Source organism: Macaca mulatta, chromosome 1 (genome assembly GCF_049350105.2).
Source record: "Macaca mulatta isolate MMU2019108-1 chromosome 1, T2T-MMU8v2.0, whole genome shotgun sequence".
NCBI classification, from domain to species: Eukaryota; Metazoa; Chordata; class Mammalia; order Primates; family Cercopithecidae; genus Macaca; species Macaca mulatta.
In genome coordinates this window covers 156,073,783-156,094,278 of record NC_133406.1, presented here as the reverse complement: position 1 = coordinate 156,094,278, position 20,496 = coordinate 156,073,783, and the positions used below count along the sequence as shown (strand labels likewise).

The 20,496-nt window shown below is 37.7% G+C and overlaps 1 protein-coding gene across 1 annotated transcript; it reads left to right on the top strand.

The window, feature by feature from the left end:
• Positions 1-1,752: 1,752 nt before the first annotated feature.
• Positions 1,753-20,060, top strand: RPF1 (ribosome production factor 1 homolog). The gene is given in 9 exon segments (NM_001261571.1): positions 1,753-1,987; positions 3,418-3,474; positions 5,696-5,776; positions 12,066-12,161; positions 12,744-12,897; positions 17,826-17,908; positions 18,328-18,509; positions 18,690-18,816; positions 19,835-20,060. Coding segments are annotated over 9 exon segments (1,050 nt in total). The 5' UTR covers positions 1,753-1,759; the 3' UTR covers positions 19,877-20,060.
• Positions 20,061-20,496: the final 436 nt, after the last annotated feature.

Genomic DNA, 20,496 nt, shown 5'->3' with positions numbered 1-20,496 from the left:
ATCTCTTCATGCAGAACTCCTCCAGGGTTCAGTCCTTGATCTTCTTTTTTCAGTTTTCTATCTACACTCATTCTAATGGTTTGAAATACTATCTATGTGCCAGTGACTCCCAAATTTTGATCTTCAACCCACACCTCTCTCTCCTGCTGCAGAATCATAAATTCCAACTAACTAGTTGACAACACCAATCAGATCACTAAAAGGTATCTCAAACTTAACGCTGAGAACTGAAATCTTGATCTTACCTCTCAGATTTGTTCCACCTGAACTTTCCCTCATTTCACCTGATGGTAACTCCACCCTTTGAATCACTCAAGTCAAAAGTCTTGGAGTCACCTTTGACTCTTTCATGTCCTCCATTCAGTTCCATCAGTAAGTTTACCATACAGCAAAATAACTTCTCAACCACCTACACAACACTTACCCTGGTTCAGGCCACTATCATTTCTTCCCTTCTTCCACACACCCCACCCCTGCATAGGCTCTTCTCAAAAGAAGATTCTGAATGACGCTTTTACTTTACTTTTATTTATTTTTTTGAGAGGCTCTCGCCCTCTCACCCAGGTTGGAGTGCAGTGGCACCAACACGGCTCGTTGCAACCTAGCCTTCCAGGTTCAATGGCTCCTACTGCCTCAGCCTCCTGAGTAGCCGGGACCACAGATGTACACCATGCCCAAATATATATATATTTGGGGTCTCACAGTGTTGCCCAAGCTGGTCTTGAACTCCTGGGCTCAAGCAATCCTCCTGCCTTGGCCTCCCAAAGTGCTAAAATTACAGGCATGGGCCACTGCAACAGCCTGATTCTTTTAAGATGTTAAGATCATACCATTCTTTACTTCAAAATCCTATAAGAGATCTGCATCTCATATAAAATAAAAGCCAAAGTCCTTAGAAAACTACACCACCTGTCCAATCTCAACCCTTCTTGCCTTTCCTGGCTTGCTACTGACTAGGAGCATTGGAGCTGGCTGTTTGCTTTGCCAGGACAGCTTTTCTCCTTGATAACCAGCTTTTCTCAGATTAACAGCTCTTCCCTCAGATAACTAGTTTATCCCATTACTTCCTTCAAATTTTGGCTCAATATAACATTTTCAACAAAGCCTACTCTGAGAATCCTATTTAAAATTGCAACGTACTTTGGAAGTCCAGGGAGGACCAATCACCTGAAATCAAGAGTACAAGACCAGCCTGGCCAACATGGTGAAACTTCATCTCTGCAAAAACACAAAAATTTGCTGGGCGTGGTGGCACATGTCTGTAGTCCCAGCTACTCAGGAGGAGTTGGCAGTGATCGGAGATCGTGGCCACTGCACTCCAGCCTGGGCGTCAAAGCAAGGCTCCATCGCAAAAAGATGAATGTCTCTTCATCTTCTTTTATCCTGTTCTTTTTTTTTCCATACCACGTCTTACTCTGTAGCTCACCATAATTTATTTGTGTGCTCATTTTAGGTTTCCCTCACGTAAAACGTAAACTAATCCGGGCATGGTTTTTGTTGTTATCGTTCCATTATTTTGAGGGCTGGGCACATTGATGTGCAAGGAGTGCCCAAACTCATCATCTCACTCTTTATACAGCTGGGCAAACTGCCTAAAGTTTCCTCAAGCCTCAGCTTTACTATTTTCTTAAATGGCTAAAACTCACAAAAGCCGTCTACAGTTTTAAATACTTTGCGACCCCGGAAGTAAAAGGTTAAGGAACGGGTTCACAGGAGAACGCTGTTTCCGTTTCCGTACGGAAGCAAAGGAGCCGACACCATGGCGAAAGCCGGGGAAAAGAGCAGCAGCAGCTGGAAGAAAAGTCTGAAACGGAAAGCCGCTGTCGAAGAAATTCAGGAGGCTGCAGGCGCTGGGGATGGGGCGACGGAAAGCGGGGTCCAACCCCCGAAAGCGGCTGCTTTTCCGCCAGGGTTTAGCATTTCGGAGATTAAAAACAAACAGCGGCGACACTTAATGTTCACGCGGTGGAAACAACAGCAGCGGAAGGTACGCGAGGGGCGGGAGCTGCCGGGCGCTTGCGCGATGTTCCTGACGCTTAGGGCGGTCGCGGGGCTCACAGATGTGTATGTCTGCTGGTCTCAAAGTGTACTCTGTGGCTCGGTAGGAAGGGTGGTGCCGCGGCCCACGTGTTCTGGTTTCCTCGCCGTGGTTTGGAGACTCTCGGTTCAGCCTTTTGCCTGAGCATCAGGGTGGAAGATTTTCTTGATAGGCTGTTTCCTAGGATGCTGGATTCACAAGGAAAGCTGGAAGGCACTCTTGGCTTAGTAGTGAAAACTACGCCCTCCTGGCCCAGAACGCAAAAGTCTCAGCCCTTTGGCCCTTCTAGGCAGCGTTGGTTAATTTGCAGAATCTGAAATGGAGGCAATACGTAATAAAATCCAAAATATTGCTTCTCTGATTCCTGCAGCAGCTCTTTACCGAAATTAGTACTGTAAAGTTTCTGGTAATTGTATTTGTTCTTTAAGCCTTATCTTTATACGTTTCTGGTGGGTAAACTAACTGAAACGTAAAGGGGTTTAAACGGTTTGCCAAGGTCGCAGTGCCCATTTCTGGTTAAATTGCAGTTGGAAGAAAACGTTTGCTTATTCTTGCACATCATGGAAGTTCACACAATATTCTTATTACGTGTCTGCCTCCTCTTACCGGCCCTTCTGAGGCCCGGGACTGGTTCTTACTCATGTTCAGTGTCAAGGTGCTGTTTGAGTACATACAAGGGGCATTTAACTCATTCTGGTATGCACGTATTGGGGAGGGATGTCCTAGAAGATTTACTGGAGCTATGATTTCTAATCTGAAACCTGGTGGATTGAGGATCAGTAGGTGCTGGAAAAAAAATAATATTTTTTATTTTGTCAACCCTTCTATCTAGAAATCTAGATTGACAGTACAAATACAGATAATCTTAATCCACTTTGCAAGCTCTCACTAAATTTTAAAAGTATATTTTGATGACAAAATATGTAAATAATTGGTGATGGTTTTATGAAAAACAACCTGAAAACTCATCTCCCATTCCTATTTTTAGTGCTTTTCAAGAGAAGCAAGCAGCATAACCGTGGTCGTCTTTAGGATGCAACCAGTTAGGCAAAACACAACGGAGACCACATTTTGTACTTTAATTAATTTGAGACTTTATGGAAAAAGATTAAGCTAGTCAAATTTTAAATGTTCAAACTTGCCAGTTTAGATTTTTTTAAAAGAATCAAGGTCTTTGTTAAAGAAATCTTATTAATTGGCCAGCTCATTTGGCTTACAGTAATTTAGGTAGAAAAATCCATGGCCAGATGCTTATTTCAATAGATTACAAAGATCGCCCAGTTCGAGTATCCATAGCATTAGTAATTTGTAGTTTGAGTATGTGTTTGTGATATAACTGGTTGTTTCTCAATATTGTTCTCTTTTTTTTCACCCTTTAGGAAAAGTTGGCAGCTAAGAAAAAACTTAAAAAAGAAAGAGAGGCTCTTGGTGATAAGGTAAATAAAATTCTTAGCTGTTTGTTTTCTGTCTTATATTAGGGGATCCTTCCTGATATTTAAGTTGAATTACTTTCTTTTAAAATTTATTATTACATATTTCATATGTATGAAGAAATACAAAAGTAATATAATAAACCTCTTTGTATCATTTACCCAGCTTAAGAAATAATGCATTAGCAAAGAATGTTGGAAGCCCCTTGTCGTCTTCTTCATAATTGCTTTTCCCTCCATAGATAACCACTCGTGAAATTTTTGATTATTTTTTCCATGCATTTATTTTACCTTTACTATGTATGTTTGTGTACCTATACAGTAACACAGTGGTGGTGTTTTGCATGTAACTTTGTGTTTGAGAGGTCAACACAACCTGGGGAAGCTCCTCACGTTAGGCCTGGAGCTTGGCTCTTGTGATGTGAAGCAAAGGTTTTTGGTTAGGCAAGGCTGGGGAAAGGCAGGACAGAGCCTCTTCTGGAGTAGGGTGATAAGGATGTGTTAAGCTTTAGAGCTGGTACAGAGGATATGAACCTGTGAAAAGTGAGAATGGGGAGTGGGAGGAGGGTGAGGATTATGGCAAAGAAAAGAATGGATAATGCATCAAGAAAGAATTTGGCTATATTTGTGGTACCATAAGAAGTGAAATCTTTATTGAAAAAATTTTTAGACTACTAAATACTCATACATTATTGCATAGCTAAGTTATTTTTATTTTCAGTGTATTTATAATTACTCTAGGTTATGATTTATTTTTGCAAAATTTTGAAAACATTCATGTTTCCCCTCCCATTTCTTAAGATATCAAGTAAGTTACCAAATAAGGGTGTTTGAGGAAGAGAAAAAAATGTAAAGACTGTATACAAACTAAACACTCTACCATTTCATGCATTCTTTGAATAGTATTAGGTTAAACCATAGAAAATTGTCAATAGTAGACTGTTTTGACCTGTAGTATCCTAGTATGTCAAGCATGTTAGTCTCTTTTTAACTCTTTAGTAATCAGTCTATTACAGCAAATTAATGTTATGATCACCATTTGAAAATACCACCATTCTTGCTTTTTGAGATAAAAGATGACTTCTTAAAACTGCTTCCTTTAAAAAAATTATTAAAATGTAATATTTGTTTCATAGAGTAATAAATGCTAAATAGTTTCAGTTTATGTTTTCTTCATAGCTCTGCTAGTGTATGTATATTTTGAATTAGTTTTAATGTACTCTTACAATTCTGTGCTCTACTTTATAACAGTTCATTTACACCATTTCTTGGTCTAAGCTGAGTATGCATGATTGCTGATCCTAACAGTATTCCATAATGTTGATGTACTATAGTATGTTTAGTCATTACCTTGATGTTGAACATTTGCCCTGTTTGCTGTTTATTTTCATTATAAATAGGGATACTACATATTTCTTTGTATAAATTTTTCCCCCATTTACATTCCTGAACATAAATACCCCAAAATAAAATTACTAGGTCAACGGATAACAACTAGACTTTTATTAAATATTTCTGAGTAGCTTCCCGAAAGTATTGGAACAGTCATGTACAGATGTCATTTGTTATTTTTCTCCCTTTTTTTTTTTGTTTGAGGTGGAGTCTTGCGCTGTCGCCCAGGCTGGAGTGCTGGAGTGCAGTGGCATGATCTGGGCTCACTGCAAGCTCCGCCTCCCGGGTTCACACCATTCTCCTGCCTCAGCCTCCCGAGTAGCTGGGACTACAGGGGCCCACCCCTACGCCCGGCTAATTTTTTGTATTTTTTAGTAGAGACGGGTTTCACCGTGTTAGCCAGGATGGTCTCGATCTCCTGACCTCGTGATCCACCCGCCTCGGCCTCCCAGAAGTGCTGGGATTACAGGCATGAGCCACCACGCCCGGCCTATTTTTTTCTTTTATTTTTCTCCTGTTTGATATGTTTTCCCCTAATAGATAATTATCTCAATCCCTATTTCTTCTCCTTGTTATTTCTGCACAGTTTTAAGCCGTTTCATTCAGTGTTGGCCATTCTTCTAGTATGTGTGTGTCTCTGCCCAGATTGTTAAAAAAAAAAAAAAAAAAGCCTCTTATTCAATATTGTTATTAGGATTGATGTAACAATAGAAGTGAATTGATCTGAGGAACAGATTGAGTTTGGGATTATTTGTAGCTTTCTGTTGTTTTTCCCCAACCGTAATATAATTAATGTAAAATCCTTCTAAAATGTAATCCTTTCTCTTTTACTTAGGCTCCACCAAAGCCTGTACCCAAGACCATTGACAACCAGCGAGTGTATGATGAAACCACGGTAGACCCTAATGATGAAGAGGTAATGTTAGAAGTCTTAAATTAGTTTGAATGATCACACATAATTGATAAATTATATATTTTTATGTTGATATTTAAAATGCTGGCTGGCGAAGTTGTGTAATGGACTGGTTCAGCTAAAATGCTGGCATATTATCTTATTATTTGGTGTAGATTATCTCATAATTGATTTCCCAATAATGCTATAGACAAATTAAGTAAATATTTACTTTCTAGTAATCTATTTTATGTCTAGGTAAACTTTTACATTTGTCATATAATCCCTGACTAGTATTTTGGATGGGTTTTTTTGTTTTTGTTTTTTATTTTGTTGAGACAGAGTCTTGCTCTGTCACCCACGCTGGAGTGCAGTGGTGTGATCTCGGCTCACTGCACCCTCTGCCTTAACCTCCTGAGTAGATGGGATTACAGGCACCTGCCACCACGCCTGGCTAATTTTTGTATTTTTAGTACAGATGGGGTTTCACCATGTTGGTCAGGCTGGTCTCGAATTCCTGACCACAGGTGATCCGCCCATCTTGACCTCCAAATGTGCTGGGATTACAGGCATGAGCCACCGCGCCTGGCGTGGTAGTTTTAAAAGAATTCCTCGTACTATAGACTTCTGCAGTATTTATTAGACATTTTGATACCTAAGAATAACATTTGATGCTATTTTTTGTATTCTCATAAATCTTAGTTTCGAGATAATCTTTAACTTTGCACATTCTCCTTAGATAGTTTGCAACAGTGCAGTAAAAGAAGCAAGATTTTAAAACTATTTTTTAAAGTTTCGTAAAGGAAACTTGGTTTGGAATGTCTGTTTGCTTTGCAATAGTGCTGCTATCAACATTCTTTCACATATCTCCTGGTATAGTCATTCACTGATTTCTGTCCTTCTTTCAGCAAATGTTTATGGATTCACCTGCACTGTATTGGGATCCGTTTTAGGGATTTGAGAGCCATCAGTACACAGAATACTCACACACACACACACACACACACACACACACACACACAACTTCTACCCACCCAGAGCTTACATTCTAGGAAGGGAGACAAACAGTCAACATAATGAAATAAATAAATTAGACATATGTTAGCCAGTGATAGGTTACTAAAGGAAAACAGGATAAAGAAGATTCAGGACTACCGGAGTAGAGAGGGTTTGCAATTTTATGTAAGTAAGGTATTTGTGTGTGTATGCATTTTAATTTATTTTGACATTTCAGACTTCATAGAAAAGTAGGAATTTGTACATACCCTTCACCCAGACTTCCTAAATATTCCCTCTTAAATGAGAGTAAGTGGCAGACATGGTGCCCCTTTATTCCTGTGTATCTCATTTTGTTTATTAGCACACTTAGCAAAATCAGACAGTTAACACTGGTATACATTATTATCTGTTCTATAGATCTTACTCAGATGTCACTAGCTGTTCCAATAATGTCCTTTCTAGCAAAAGAAAAGTCCCAGGTCATACGTTCCATTGTAATTACCTTTAATTTCCTTAAATTTAGAACAGTTTCTCAGTCGTTTGCTTTTTTGTGACATTGAGATTTTTTGAATAGTACAGACCAGATATTCTGTAGAATGTACCTTAATGTGAGTTCGCCTGGGGTTTCCTCTGATTATATTCAGTTTATGTACTTTTGACAGAAATACAGGTGGAGTGTCCCTTGCCTGAAATGCTTGGGACCAGAAGTGTTTTTTTATTTTTTTTTCTCCGAGATGGAGATTTCCTCTGTTACCCAGGCTGAAGTGCAGTGGCACGATCTCAGCTCACTACAACCTCTGTCTCCCAGGTTCAAGCAATTCTCCTGCCTCAGCCTCCCAAATAGAAAGGATTACAGGCACCCAGCTAATTTTTGTATTTTTAGTAGAGACAGGGTTTCACCATATTGGCCAGGCTGGTCTCAAACTCCTAACCTCGTGATCCACCCACCTCAGCCTCCCAAAGTGCTGGGATTACAGGCATGAGCCACCACACCCGGCCGGACCAGAAGTCTTTTTGGATTTCAGATTTTGGAATATTTGTGATAGATAGTGAGGTATCTTGATGATTGGACCCAAGTCTGAACAGAGCATTTATTTATGTTTTGTATACATCTTATGCACATAGCCTAAAGGTAACTTTTTTTATTTTTGGTGATGGAGTCTTGCTCTGTTGCCCAGGCTGGAGTGCAGTGGTGCAGTCTCTGCCCACTGCAACCTCTGCCTCCCTAGTTCAAGCAATTCTGCCTCCAGAAAAGCTGGGACTATAGGCTCACGCCACCATGCCCAGCTAATTTTTTGTATTTTAATAGAGATAGGGTTTCACCATGTTGCCCAGGCTGGTCTTGAACTCCTGAGCTCAGGCGATCCTCCCACCTTGGCCTCCCAAAGTGTTAGGATTACAGGCATGAGCCACCCCATCCGGCCTAAAGGTAACTTTTATACAATATTTTTAATGATTCTGTGCATGAAACAAACTTTTGACTGTGACCCCATCACATGAGGTCAAGTGTGGAATTCCCCACTTGTGGTGCCATGTTGGTGCTTTATCAAAAAGTTTTGAATTTTGGAATATTTCAGGTTTTGGGTTTTTTAATTAGGGAGGCTCGACCTCTGTCATGAACGTTACGTTAAGTCCTTTTTCAGTACTTCTTATCAAGAGTCACTTGATGATTTTCTCCTACTGATTATGTTTACCTTGATCACTTGGTTAAAGTGGTGCCTGCCTGGTTTCTTCACTCTGAATTTAATGTTTTTCCCTTTGTATGATAATTAATAAGTATTTGGGGAGGAGATACTTGAATGTTACTCCTCAACTTACACTCATTGTAGATCATTTTTTCCAGTTTGATAAGTGAGAAATTGTATATCACTATAGTTTTAATTTGCAGTTCTCATTTTGAATGAGGTTGAACATCTTTTCATATTTTTTCCCCTTTGATCAATTGATTGTGTCTCTTGCCCATTTTTCTACTGTGTAGTGATTTTTTATACAGGATAGTCAGGGTGGGCTTTATTGAGAAATTGACCTTTTAGCAAAGACTTGAAGGATGTGAGGAAATTTAGCCATCCTTGGGCAAAAGGAACCCCAGAGAGAACACCCAGTGCACAAGCTCCAAGGCAGGAGTGTATCGAATATGCTTTTTAAGAATAACAAGAAGGCTATTGTGGCTGAAATTAAGCAAACAAAGGGAGAGGATTGTAGAAGAGGTCCTAGGAAAGTATGATAAAGAGGAAAGACCAGATCAGTGACTTTGTTGGCCAGTATGAGGACTTTGGTTTTATACTTAGTGAAATGAGGAGCCATTGGATGGGTTGAATAGAAGAATGATGTGATCAGACTTAATTTTTAAAAGTAGTTAGCTGCTTTACTGAGAATATAACTGGAGAGGTAAGTAGAATAATTAGGAAGCTACTAAACAAATCCAGGAAAGAAATGATGGGCTTTCATCATGACCTGGGCCAGGGTAGTTACGATGAAAGGGGTGAGAATTGATCTGATTCTAAATATTTTTTCCCCGGGTATATTTTGAAATCAGAGCTGCTTCAATTTCCTGACAAATTGGATGTGGAATTTCAGAGAAATCGAGGATTCAAAGATGGTATTAAGGTTTTAGACTGAGCAAATTAGAAGGATGAAATGGTCATTGACTAGATGTGGAAGACTGAGTGAAGGAGATTTAAGGGGAAATCAAGAGTTCAGGACTCTTAAGAGTTTTTAGAAGAGATGTCAAGCAGGTAGTTGGGATATGAGCTTGGAATTCAGGGAAGAGGTCTTGACTGGAAATAAATTTGGGGATAACAGGCATATAGAGGGTATGTATACATAAAGGTTTCCCTAGAATATTTACCTACAGTAGGATAATTTTGAGTCATGAGAATGTGTAAATGTTTAACTTTACATGATTATACCAAAATATTTTTCAAAGCAGTGGTTGTACCATTTTATACTTTTGTGGTACAAGAGTAGTAGTGTTCCTGCTCATCCACATTCTAACCAACTCCTGGTATGTTCAGACTAATGATAAAAGGCTGTCTCATTGAGGTTTGAATTTGTATTTCCTTGTTTTCTAATGTTGAGCGTCGTTTAATATAAGTTGTTTTCTTTAAAGATAAAACACGTCTTTTGCCCAGTTTTCTATCATGTAGTGTATTTTGATCATTTGTGGAACTTCTCTATATAATTTGGATACCAATCCTTTATACATATTAAAGGCATCTTCCAATTCATGGATTCTCTTTTTATTTTCTATGGTGTCTTTTGAGGACGAGGACCAGAAGTTCTTGATATAGTTGAATTTTTGAAATTGTTAGCATTTAAAGCTTTTTATGTCATATTTAAGAAACTGTTCTGTTTCCTGTAATCCTAAGTTACTTTTTCTTTCTTTCTAAAACAATTAAAGAGTTATCTCTCATGTTTATTTACTTAATTGTTAGGAATTGTTTTCTGTTTGGTGTGAGAATGGAAACCAGTTACTTTCCTTCCTGTCTTTCACCCCAGCCTGTCCTTTTGTGCATATATATATATATACACACATATATATATATACACACACATATATATATATACACACACATATATATATATATATAGTTTATCCAGTACCATTTTTGGAGTAGTGCAGCCTTTCCACACAATGAATTGTAATGCCAAGTTATATATCAAATATCTATATATGCTTGGTCTTTTTCTGGGCTATTTGCTTGGCCAGTTTGTCACTGCATCATTACTTTCTTAATTAGCTTCATAATAAGTCTTAATATCTGTAAGTGCAAGATGCTTCTTTCACTCCTGCCCGTAAATACCCTCTCTTCAGATATGTTTTGGCTTTTCCTAGGCCTTTGCTCCTCCATATAAATTATAAATGGTACAAAAATCAGATCAATTTGGGGATATATATATCCTCCAAATTGGGGATACATATGTATATATATAATATATATTTCTTAGGTCTTCTTTAAATAGTGAAACGTATTTCATGAATTTCATAGTTCTCTTCATGCAAGTTGACCCATAAATCTTCCTAGAGCTATTCCTGGGTATCTTACGGTTTTTGTTGGTGTAAACTGCATGTCTTTGAAAATTGTTTTGGTTGCCAATTTATAAAAATGCAGTGGATTTTTGAGTAGTGATCTTCTAACCAGTAGCCTACCTAAATTCATTTCTAATTTGTTGGGATATTGTTTTCATTTTTCTGTTTTAGATAATCATTTCTGCAAATGACAGTTTTCTTATTTTGACCTGTTTTTCTCCCACTTTTGTGCCTTCTAGAACTTCTAGCTTAATGTCAAATAAATAGAAAAATCAATAGTGCCATCTTTGCCACATTCCTGATTTTCAAAAGAATATTTCCAATGCATCATCATTAATATTTGTGTCACTAATGATAGATTATTAAGAGTTAAGGGTTAAGTAAATTTTATTCTTAGGCTATTTTTTGTCTTGTTTATCATGAATGAATGTAGAATGTTATTAGATGTTTTCTTTGCAAATATTGAGGTGATTATGTGGCTTTTCTCTTTTATTGCATTAAACATCATAACCAAATTGGGTTTATTCTTTGCTTAGAATTAATTTTATCTGTGTTCATGAGTGAGACTACAGTAATGTCCACTTTTCATTCCTCATATTATTTTATTTTGGCTTTTTCTTTTTTAAATCAGTTTTTACCAAGATATCTATTCTCTTAGTCTTTTCTAAGTACTTTCTTCTTGATCCTATTGAATCTTTGTTTTTTGATTCTTTTATATCTCCTTTTATCTTTATTACTTTTTTCTGCTTCCTTTGAGTTGATTCTGTATTTATTGATTTGCTCAATATGTATATTTTCTAATGTGAGCAGGTATAGCCATAAGACTCTTTCAGAGTCTTATACCAAGACCACTTGGGTATATTCCACAAATTTTAAAAGGTACTACTTTCATTATTGTTTAAACCTGAGTGTCTCTTAATGGAAGATTTGTCTTCTCTTAATTTCATTAGTTTTTTTGCTTGGGTTTTTTTTTTTCCTGTGGTTATTATTTTCACCAACCAAGTTGATGACGGAAATGAAAGCAGTTCAAGAGTAAACATATCTCAGTTTCTGCCCTGAAGTGATTTCTGACAGTTTTATTCAGTTTTGTACTTGTATTTTACACAGGAGAAATCCACTCCATCCTCTTCCTGTGTCCATTAATGTCAGTCCTTCCTGGTCTGTCTTTAAATTCCCTATCAGCTAGGTACTCAGTGTTCAGCAGTCCTGCTGAAGCTACTTTTAGAATTCTGGCCCAGTAGAATATTTGTTTGATGTAAAATTATCCTTCTTCTCTGTTCTCAGGTTGCTTATGATGAATCTACAGATGAATTTGCTTCTTACTTCAACAAACAGACTTCTCCCAAGATTCTCATCACAACATCAGATAGACCTCATGGGGTAAACACATTGATTAATTTAGTTCTTGAATTCTTAATTTTCTTATTAGTTCTATTTAAAGTACTCTGTTCAGAAGAGTTAAACCTTTAGTTAACTGCCTTAAAGAATGCCTGTGAATAAGTAAATAAAACGTAGCAGTGGTGATATGATGTAGGTTTACTAAATTTGATTCTTCAGGATAGGATTTCTCAACCTCAGCATTGTTAACATTTTAGCTGGAGAATTCTTTGTTATTGTGAGCCATCCTGTTCATTATAGGATGTTTACCAGCTTCCCTGGCCTCTATGCATTAGGTGCCAGTAGCAACCACACACCACTACCACTACCACCAGTCATAACCATCAAAAATGTCTCCAGATATTGCCAAATGTGTCCCCTGATGGAGCAGAATTGCCCCTAATTGAGAACCACTGCTTTAGGATGATCAGCCTTTGATAAAAGAGGCGACATTGTTCCAGTTTCATGCTTTCCTCAGTGTTGCTTTCTATTAATCATAATAATTGTTATTTCTTTCCTTATGTATCACATAAGATTTTTATTTTTTCAAAAAGTATTCAAAATTTTTGTTATTTTGTTTTGCAGAGAACAGTACGACTCTGTGAACAGCTCTCCACAGTTATACCAAACTCACATGTTTATTACAGAAGAGGACTGGCTCTGAAAAAAATTATTCCTCAGTGCATCGCAAGAGAGTTCACAGACCTGATTGTTATTAATGAAGATCGCAAAACCCCAAGTATCCTTTTTTTTTTTTAAGGAGGTTTTCCTGTCCTCTCCCTCAACCCCCTTAAAAATATATTTAAAAGAATAAGGAAATATTGCCTATAACTTTCAGAAAATAATTTTTTTATCAGAAAATTATATCTCTTTCCAAGAATCTATAAACTGATTTTTCCTTTGTATTCACCAAACATTTATCAGGCACATGCTATAGCCAAGAGATCATTTTAACCCTTAGTAAAAGATGCAGAGATAAAACGAGACAACCTTCAGGAAATTCATAGGTGGAGTAAATGGATATGTAAACTGACAAAATATAGTGTGGATGGTACAATTAAACAGAGAAATGCAGGAGAGAGTGGGGACCCTGTGATTGGTACAAAGTCTGCCCTGGGAGGAAGGACTTCCTGTAGAAAGAGATGCTGAAGCTGGATCTAGATGGACGAGGGTGAAGCAGGGGAATGAGGCAGAGAAAAGCGCTCAGTGCAGAGGGACAACCATTTGGAAAGAGAGGGAGGAAAGGGCTGACCTAGTTGGGGATCTGCATATGGTTTGTTATGGCTAGATTTTACGTTGCCAGAGGTGGTGTCGCAGGATTCAGTTTTTGAGGTAGAGACTTGGGCCCATGTTATGTGTTCCAGTCTAAACTTTTCTGTGAGTCTCAGATCTGAGATGAATGTGTCACCTGAACCCAAGATATTTCTTCCTATTGAGATAAGAGACTTCATAAAGGATATGTAGGTTTGTTGTTATTGTTGCTATTGTTTTATTTACTTATTGAATGATGGCTGTGAGTTCAGTAGCTTTACAGATGACCAATTGAATGAGTCATCTTTATGATTTTTAATTTCATTAAAATTATAAAGAATTTACCAAAAAAAAAAACAGGGACAAAACTTTCTGTGGTGCCAGAATAACATTTTATTTCTAATATCAGTGAACACTGTTGTTGTTAAATTAGTGGCTTAAAAGGCTGTTTTTTAAAAATCTAACTTTTATGATTTTTATTGTTTTCAATATAACTTACTTTATCCACTTGTTCTAGTAGCTTTCCAGAAACTAAAATAAACTATAACAAGCTTCGTAATGTGTTTTGTTGGCCATATTATAATTTGGTTTATCAGATTAATGTATCAAATATCTGAAATCTCTTGAATACTTAACTACTCCAGAAAAAATTTGTTTTTAAGGTAGTTGCTACCTCTTTTTCTTTTTTTAAACTGCCTCCACAAAGTGGTAAGGTCTGTTTTCCTCTTTTTATTTTTGGCAGTTAAAAAACAACTGTCATCACTTTGAGGCCGCTAGTAACCCTGCTAAGAAGCAGGCATTCATCAATTCAGTAAATGTTCTATCCTTATTTTATCCAGGGTGTTTTATATGGTCACACAAATTTCACCTATATCATCTATTGCCTTTAAAAAGTTTACATTTTCTGGCTGGGCGTGGTGGCTCACACCTGTAGTCCCAGCACTTTGGGAGGCCTAGGCCAGCAGATTGCTTGAGGTCAGGAGTTTGAGACCAGCCTGGCCAACATGGCAAAATCGCGTCTCTACTAAAAATACGAAAATTAGCTGGGCGTGGTGGCACGTGCCTGTAATCCCAGCTACTTGGGAGGCTGAGGCACTAAAATTACTTGAACCCGGGAGGCAAAGGTTGCCATGAGCCAAGATGGTGCCCACTGCACTCCAGCCTCGGTGACAGGACAAGACTGTCAAAAAAAAAAAATAGTGGTGATTCCTGGAGACTTAGCATGGGTTCAGGAATAAAAATCACAACTCCTAATGATGACACATGGCGGAAAAGCTGAAAAAACAGGATTTAGCCTGTGGGAAAGTAGATTCTAGGAACATGGCATCTTTCTAAAGACATTGGAGGGGCTACTGTATGAAAGAGTAGTGCTGAATGGTGGAAGTAAAGGGATATACTTTTTTGACTTATTCTAAAATAGAACTTCATCAGCTGTCTAAACTGTAGAAACCTACTAGTGGCTTTGAGTCAGGGCAGCTGTTTTATCAAATACAGATTCCGTTATTTGCTACTTTTGTGATTTTAGTCAAGTTTCTTAGCCACTCAGTTTCCTCATTTTTTAAATGTAGGAAATAATAACTATCTTTAGAGTTCCCACAAGATCACATTAAATGTATTGTTTATAAAGCATAGTGTCTGGTAGTGCCATGTGGTAGTCATTTTAGTAAACGTGGTATAGTGAGAAGCATGTAAGCTTTATCTTTACAGACCTACATCCTGTATTCATTATTTCTAAATGGGGAACTACTGGCATTTGAGGTAGGGTAATTATTTGTGCTACACTCTTGGCAGCTTGTAAGATGGTTTGCATTCCTGGCCTTTGGATTCTAAATACCAGTAACACCTCAGTCATCCTGACAAACAAAATGCCTCTGTACATTTCCAAATGTGAGCAGCTGTCAGCCAAGGGCTTAAGCTAGGTGCAGACCCACCCTGGTTGAGATGTGCAGTTGCCTTGGTGTGATTTACTTAGGCTAATTTACTTGACCCTCTTCAGCCTCTTTTCCTCATTACTGAAATAGGCATGATGACTCCTGTTTTGCGTGATTTGTGTTAGGGATTAGCAGTAATGTAAATAAAGCCTCTTGCACAATGCAGGTACACAGGAAAAGAAGTTATTTAGAAACTGGTAAGTTTGGATTTTGTACTTTGCTTTTGACACCACAATTTAGTGGGAATGTTCTAGAAAGGATTTAAGCCTTGATTTGGGGGTTGGAAGAAATGACTTTTATATCTCCTAGGCCCCTTAATAAATACTTTTGGCTGTATTTCATGAAGTTTAACCTGTGGTGAATCTTTTAAAATGATAGAATTCAAACGTTTGCTGAAAAATCTGCCTGCAGTCCCAGCACTTCGGGAGGCTAAGGCAGGTGTATCGCTTGAGACCAGCCTGGGCAAGATGGCAAAACCCTGTCTCTACAAAAATTAGCTGGGCATGATGGCATGCCTGTAGTCCCATTTACTTGGGAGGTTGAGGTGGGAAGATTACTCCAGCCCGAGAGGTTGAGGCTGCAGTGACCCATGGTCGTGCCATTGCACTTCAGCCTGGACTGCAGAGTGAGACTGTCTCAAAAAAAAGAAAAAAATTCCCATCCCTACCTAAGTGTTAACAGATTAGTTGGGAAGAAAGGTGTTTTCCTTACTGTAACTCAAATAAGTGATGAGTGCTGTGGTAGCAGTGAGAACTGAGAAGATTTAGATCTTAATTCTGACTGCATAAAAAGGTGACATTTGAAGTAGACCATAATAGATGAGTAAAATGTTGCAGGTATTCAAATTAGCAGAAGCAAAAAATGCATGCTAGGATTAACATATATAGTACATAAGACTGCGAGTGCCTACCAGTTAGGAAACAGCTTGGTGTGGGCATAAATAGGTTGAAAAGGTAATTTGTGGCCACATTATGAATCTCATACCAATGTCTTCTTTCTGTAGATCAGTCTGTGATGAGAGTAGTATGAGATTAGCTACAGCTGTCAAGACTGTGAAGGTATCTAGTTTGTTTTTCACTTAGCACATGAGAAACTATGGTACAGATATAATGAAACAGCTAAGTCCCATAGCTGGTTACTTATAGAACTAAGGCCTAAGTCCAGACTTGATTTTACAATCTGCATTAGGAGATGTACTTGAGATGGTGAGGAAAAAGGTCAGACCAACCACAATACTACTTTAATAATCTAGGTGGAAAATCTCGAGGACCTCACTACGACAGTAAGGGTAAAGAGGATGCTAAGTGAGGAAATTCTGAAGGTAAAAGCAGTTAAGATTTAGTGGGAGAGGAGAAGTTGAAGATACCATAGCTTCTAATCTGGAGGAATGAGTGTTGATGCCATTGTAAAAAGATGGCAACATCTGCTTTGAAAGATACATATTATATGCAGATAGACTTGAAACCATCTGATTCTGGCCTATTTAAGTTGTTGAATCAGATGAAATGTGTTTGAAAATTTCTTCTAAACTAGAAAAGCATAATACAAAGTGAAAGCCCTGTCCATTGCCATTAATATGTCTGCTTGTAATGCCATTAAGCAATAGCCAAGAATTACTCATGAAAAGTAAAGGTGTTTCAAGTGAAGGTCAGGTTGTGCCACAAAAACTTGAAGAACATTATATAGGTAGCAACCTTAGTTTGCAGCACCCAGGACTTCTAGAGTCCTTGGGCTGCTAGTCCTGCTAGTTGTAGGTAGGTGATCTTACATTTCATTTGTAGTTTAGCGTGTCTACATTTCATTTGTAATGTAGTTGTAGGTAGGTGATCTTACATTTCATTTGTAGTTTAGCGTGTGAGGGCATAATTCTCAATTCTCAATTTATGGGAAATGACAATCAGTGAATGGCTATTAATTGGTTAGTTGATTATAATTTGTGGTACAGTAATCCTAAGTAAGGGCTGATCTCTTGCAAAATACTAATAACCTTAATTTCATAGAGGAAAGTTTAGGAGTCTGGTCTCATGGGATGTTATTCAAAGTTGACAGCATATTCTGACCATACAAATGTGTAAAAGTGACATTTTGGGGTTATACATCTTCAGAACATGGAGGTAAAATACTGTATTTGCAGTGTTACATGATTGTAGAATCCCATCCTATTTTACTCCTAAGAGTAGTGGTCAGTTAAAGAGCTTTTTTTCACCTACTTTAGGGTACCTTAACATACCCTATTGAGGGTGATGATTAACTATTACATTGTAAAAGGAGAAAAAAAGGACTACCCTAGTCTATTTTCTTGGAAGATTTTGACTGATTTTGAGCTTTTGATATGGTAGGAAAATGTCACTTCAGAGGAATATGTACATCTGCCTGTTCACTTGGGTACAGATTTTAGGGACCTTTGGATGTAGAGGACTAGTTATTTAAACAATTAGGTTGAGATTACAGAGTTCAATGTGTTTCTCTTAACTTTTATGAACAGATGGACTTATTTTGAGTCACTTGCCAAATGGCCCAACTGCTCATTTCAAAATGAGCAGTGTTCGTCTTCGTAAAGAAATTAAGGTAAGTTTTATACATTCCTTGATTGGCATTGATCTCTCCACAGTATTTGATTAGTAGATGCTGTATCTTATAGCTCTGAATTTATCTTAATAATGGCATTTTTTCTCCTGAGTACAGCAGTTTTTATCTATCAGTTTTCTTGGGAGACTGTGGTGAAGTTACAGCCAGCAGGCAATAGTCTTCATTACTATGAAGCACATTGATTTTCTAATAAGATTTTTTTGTTGTTGCATTCACTGCATATTAATTTTAGATATGTCTTATTTCATGGGTTTGGTAAGCCATCTGTGATAGTTTGTCACTAAAAAACGATAAATTTTGCAAATTTGTCATGTAAATTTTGATATTTGAAATTGCATTGGGAGGTATTGCCAATTAGCTTAGCTCATGGTGATACTTATTTCTCATTATTTTTCTAGAGAAGAGGCAAGGACCCCACAGAACACATACCTGAAATAATTCTGAATAATTTTACAACACGGCTGGGTCATTCAATTGGACGTATGTTTGCATCTCTCTTCCCTCATAATCCTCAATTTATTGGAAGGCAGGTTGCCACATTCCACAATCAACGGGATTATATATTCTTCAGATTTCACAGGTGAGGAAGGTAAACTTGTTGAACTTTGACTTCAATCATGAAATATATTTTCAACATGAACTAATTTTCCAATATATTGTAGCAAGTATCATACAAGATAAAATGAATTATCTTTTGAACCCTGTCATAATGTTAAACAATAGCTTATTCAGATTAATTTAACTCTTTTTGTCTTTGAAGATACATATTCAGGAGTGAAAAGAAAGTGGGAATTCAGGAACTTGGACCACGTTTTACCTTAAAATTAAGGTCTCTTCAGAAAGGAACCTTTGATTCTAAATATGGAGAGTATGAATGGGTCCATAAGGTATGTGCTTATTGTTTAAAAAAACTAAGTAATTTTTAAAGTATGGGATAAGAGGGTGGGAGAGAGAGCATCAGGAATAGCTAATGGATGCTGGGCTTAATACCTAGGTGATGAAAATGATCTGTGCAGCAAACCACTATGGCACATGTTTACCTGCACATCCTGCACATATACCCCTGAAAAAAAAAAAACTACAATAACTGTGGTTCATCTGAAGTATAAACATCAGTGGTTCTCAAAGTGGTACCAGCACCATTACCTACGAACCTGTTAGGAATGAAAATTCTTTGGCCTGCAGACCTACTGGATCAGCAACTTAGGGGGTGGGGCCCAGCAGCAATCTGCTTATAAGCCTGTGTTATATGTGACTCTATTACATGTTTCTTGAGAACTACTGAGTTTTCTTAGACGTTTAGAGATCATCATCTTAAATCATAAATGAAAACAATGAAAACTTTCAATGTTTTAAAACCATCCTTTTTTTTTTTTTTTGAGATGGAGTCTCAGCTCTGTTGCCCAGGCTGGAGTGCAGGGGTGCCATCTCTGCTCACTGCAACCTCCGCCTCCTGGGTTCAAGCTATTCTCCTGCCTCAGCCTCCTGAGTAGCTGGCATTACAAGCGTGCACCACCACACTGGCTAATTTTTTGTATTTTTAGTAGAGACGGTTTCACTGTGTTAGCCAGGATGGTCTTGATCTCCTGATCCGCCCGCCTCAGCCTCCCAAAGTGCTGGGATTACAGGTGTAAGCCACCGCACCTGGCCTAAAACATCCTTTTCTATCTAGTATAAGCAGTACTTCACTTAGTAACATTTTATTTTAAAATCACACACACACACAAACTGCCAACATCTTTTATATTAGACTGAAGACTGACTATTCAGGGTCTCACACAAACCCAGTTTTTCAGTGCGTTACCTATAAACTTCTAGGGACGTTAACTTTTACTATTTTACCTGAATTGTTCATTATATTTTTGTTTTCTTTTCTTCTTCCACTCCCCTGCTTTCCACTTTCAGCCCCGGGAAATGGATACAAGTAGAAGAAAATTCCATTTATAAAAGTACTGAGAGAATAATATCGGATTTTGCTGAACAGGCCTATCTTGAAGTTGGGTAATTTATTTTTGACAGAATACTCTCTTCAAAATGGCATTTGTTGATTTCATAAGCCTCTCACGTTTGGACAAATTACCAAATGCCATGAATTGCCACTGTGTGTTTATGTAGAAAATACAAATAAAATTTATTTTGATGGCTTAGGTTTTCTTTAGTTATCTTGTTTTTGCGTAACTGTGAATAATTAAGTTGGAATCAAGATTCAGATTAACTTTCCTATTTGCATAGAACACATGAGAGGAATAAAATGGTTGGTAAATATTGGCTAACCCTTGATGAATTTTTACACCAGATGAATCTTGGATTCCCAGTGTCTGGCACAGTTTTAATAACTTAAATGGAGGCCAGGTTTCTGGATGTTTTAACATTCTCTTAAGCCTTCAGAAGGGTAAAAAATTTAAAGCAAAATGATATACTGGGGTTTAAAGCAAAGTTGCAAATTACTGAAGCTAATCTTTGCTTCCTGATTTTGAGGTTTTTGGTTTTTTGTGGCCAGGTTGAGGGGAGCTCTTTTTTACCTCATTACATGGTGCTATAGTACTCCATTCAGGCACTGAAACAAA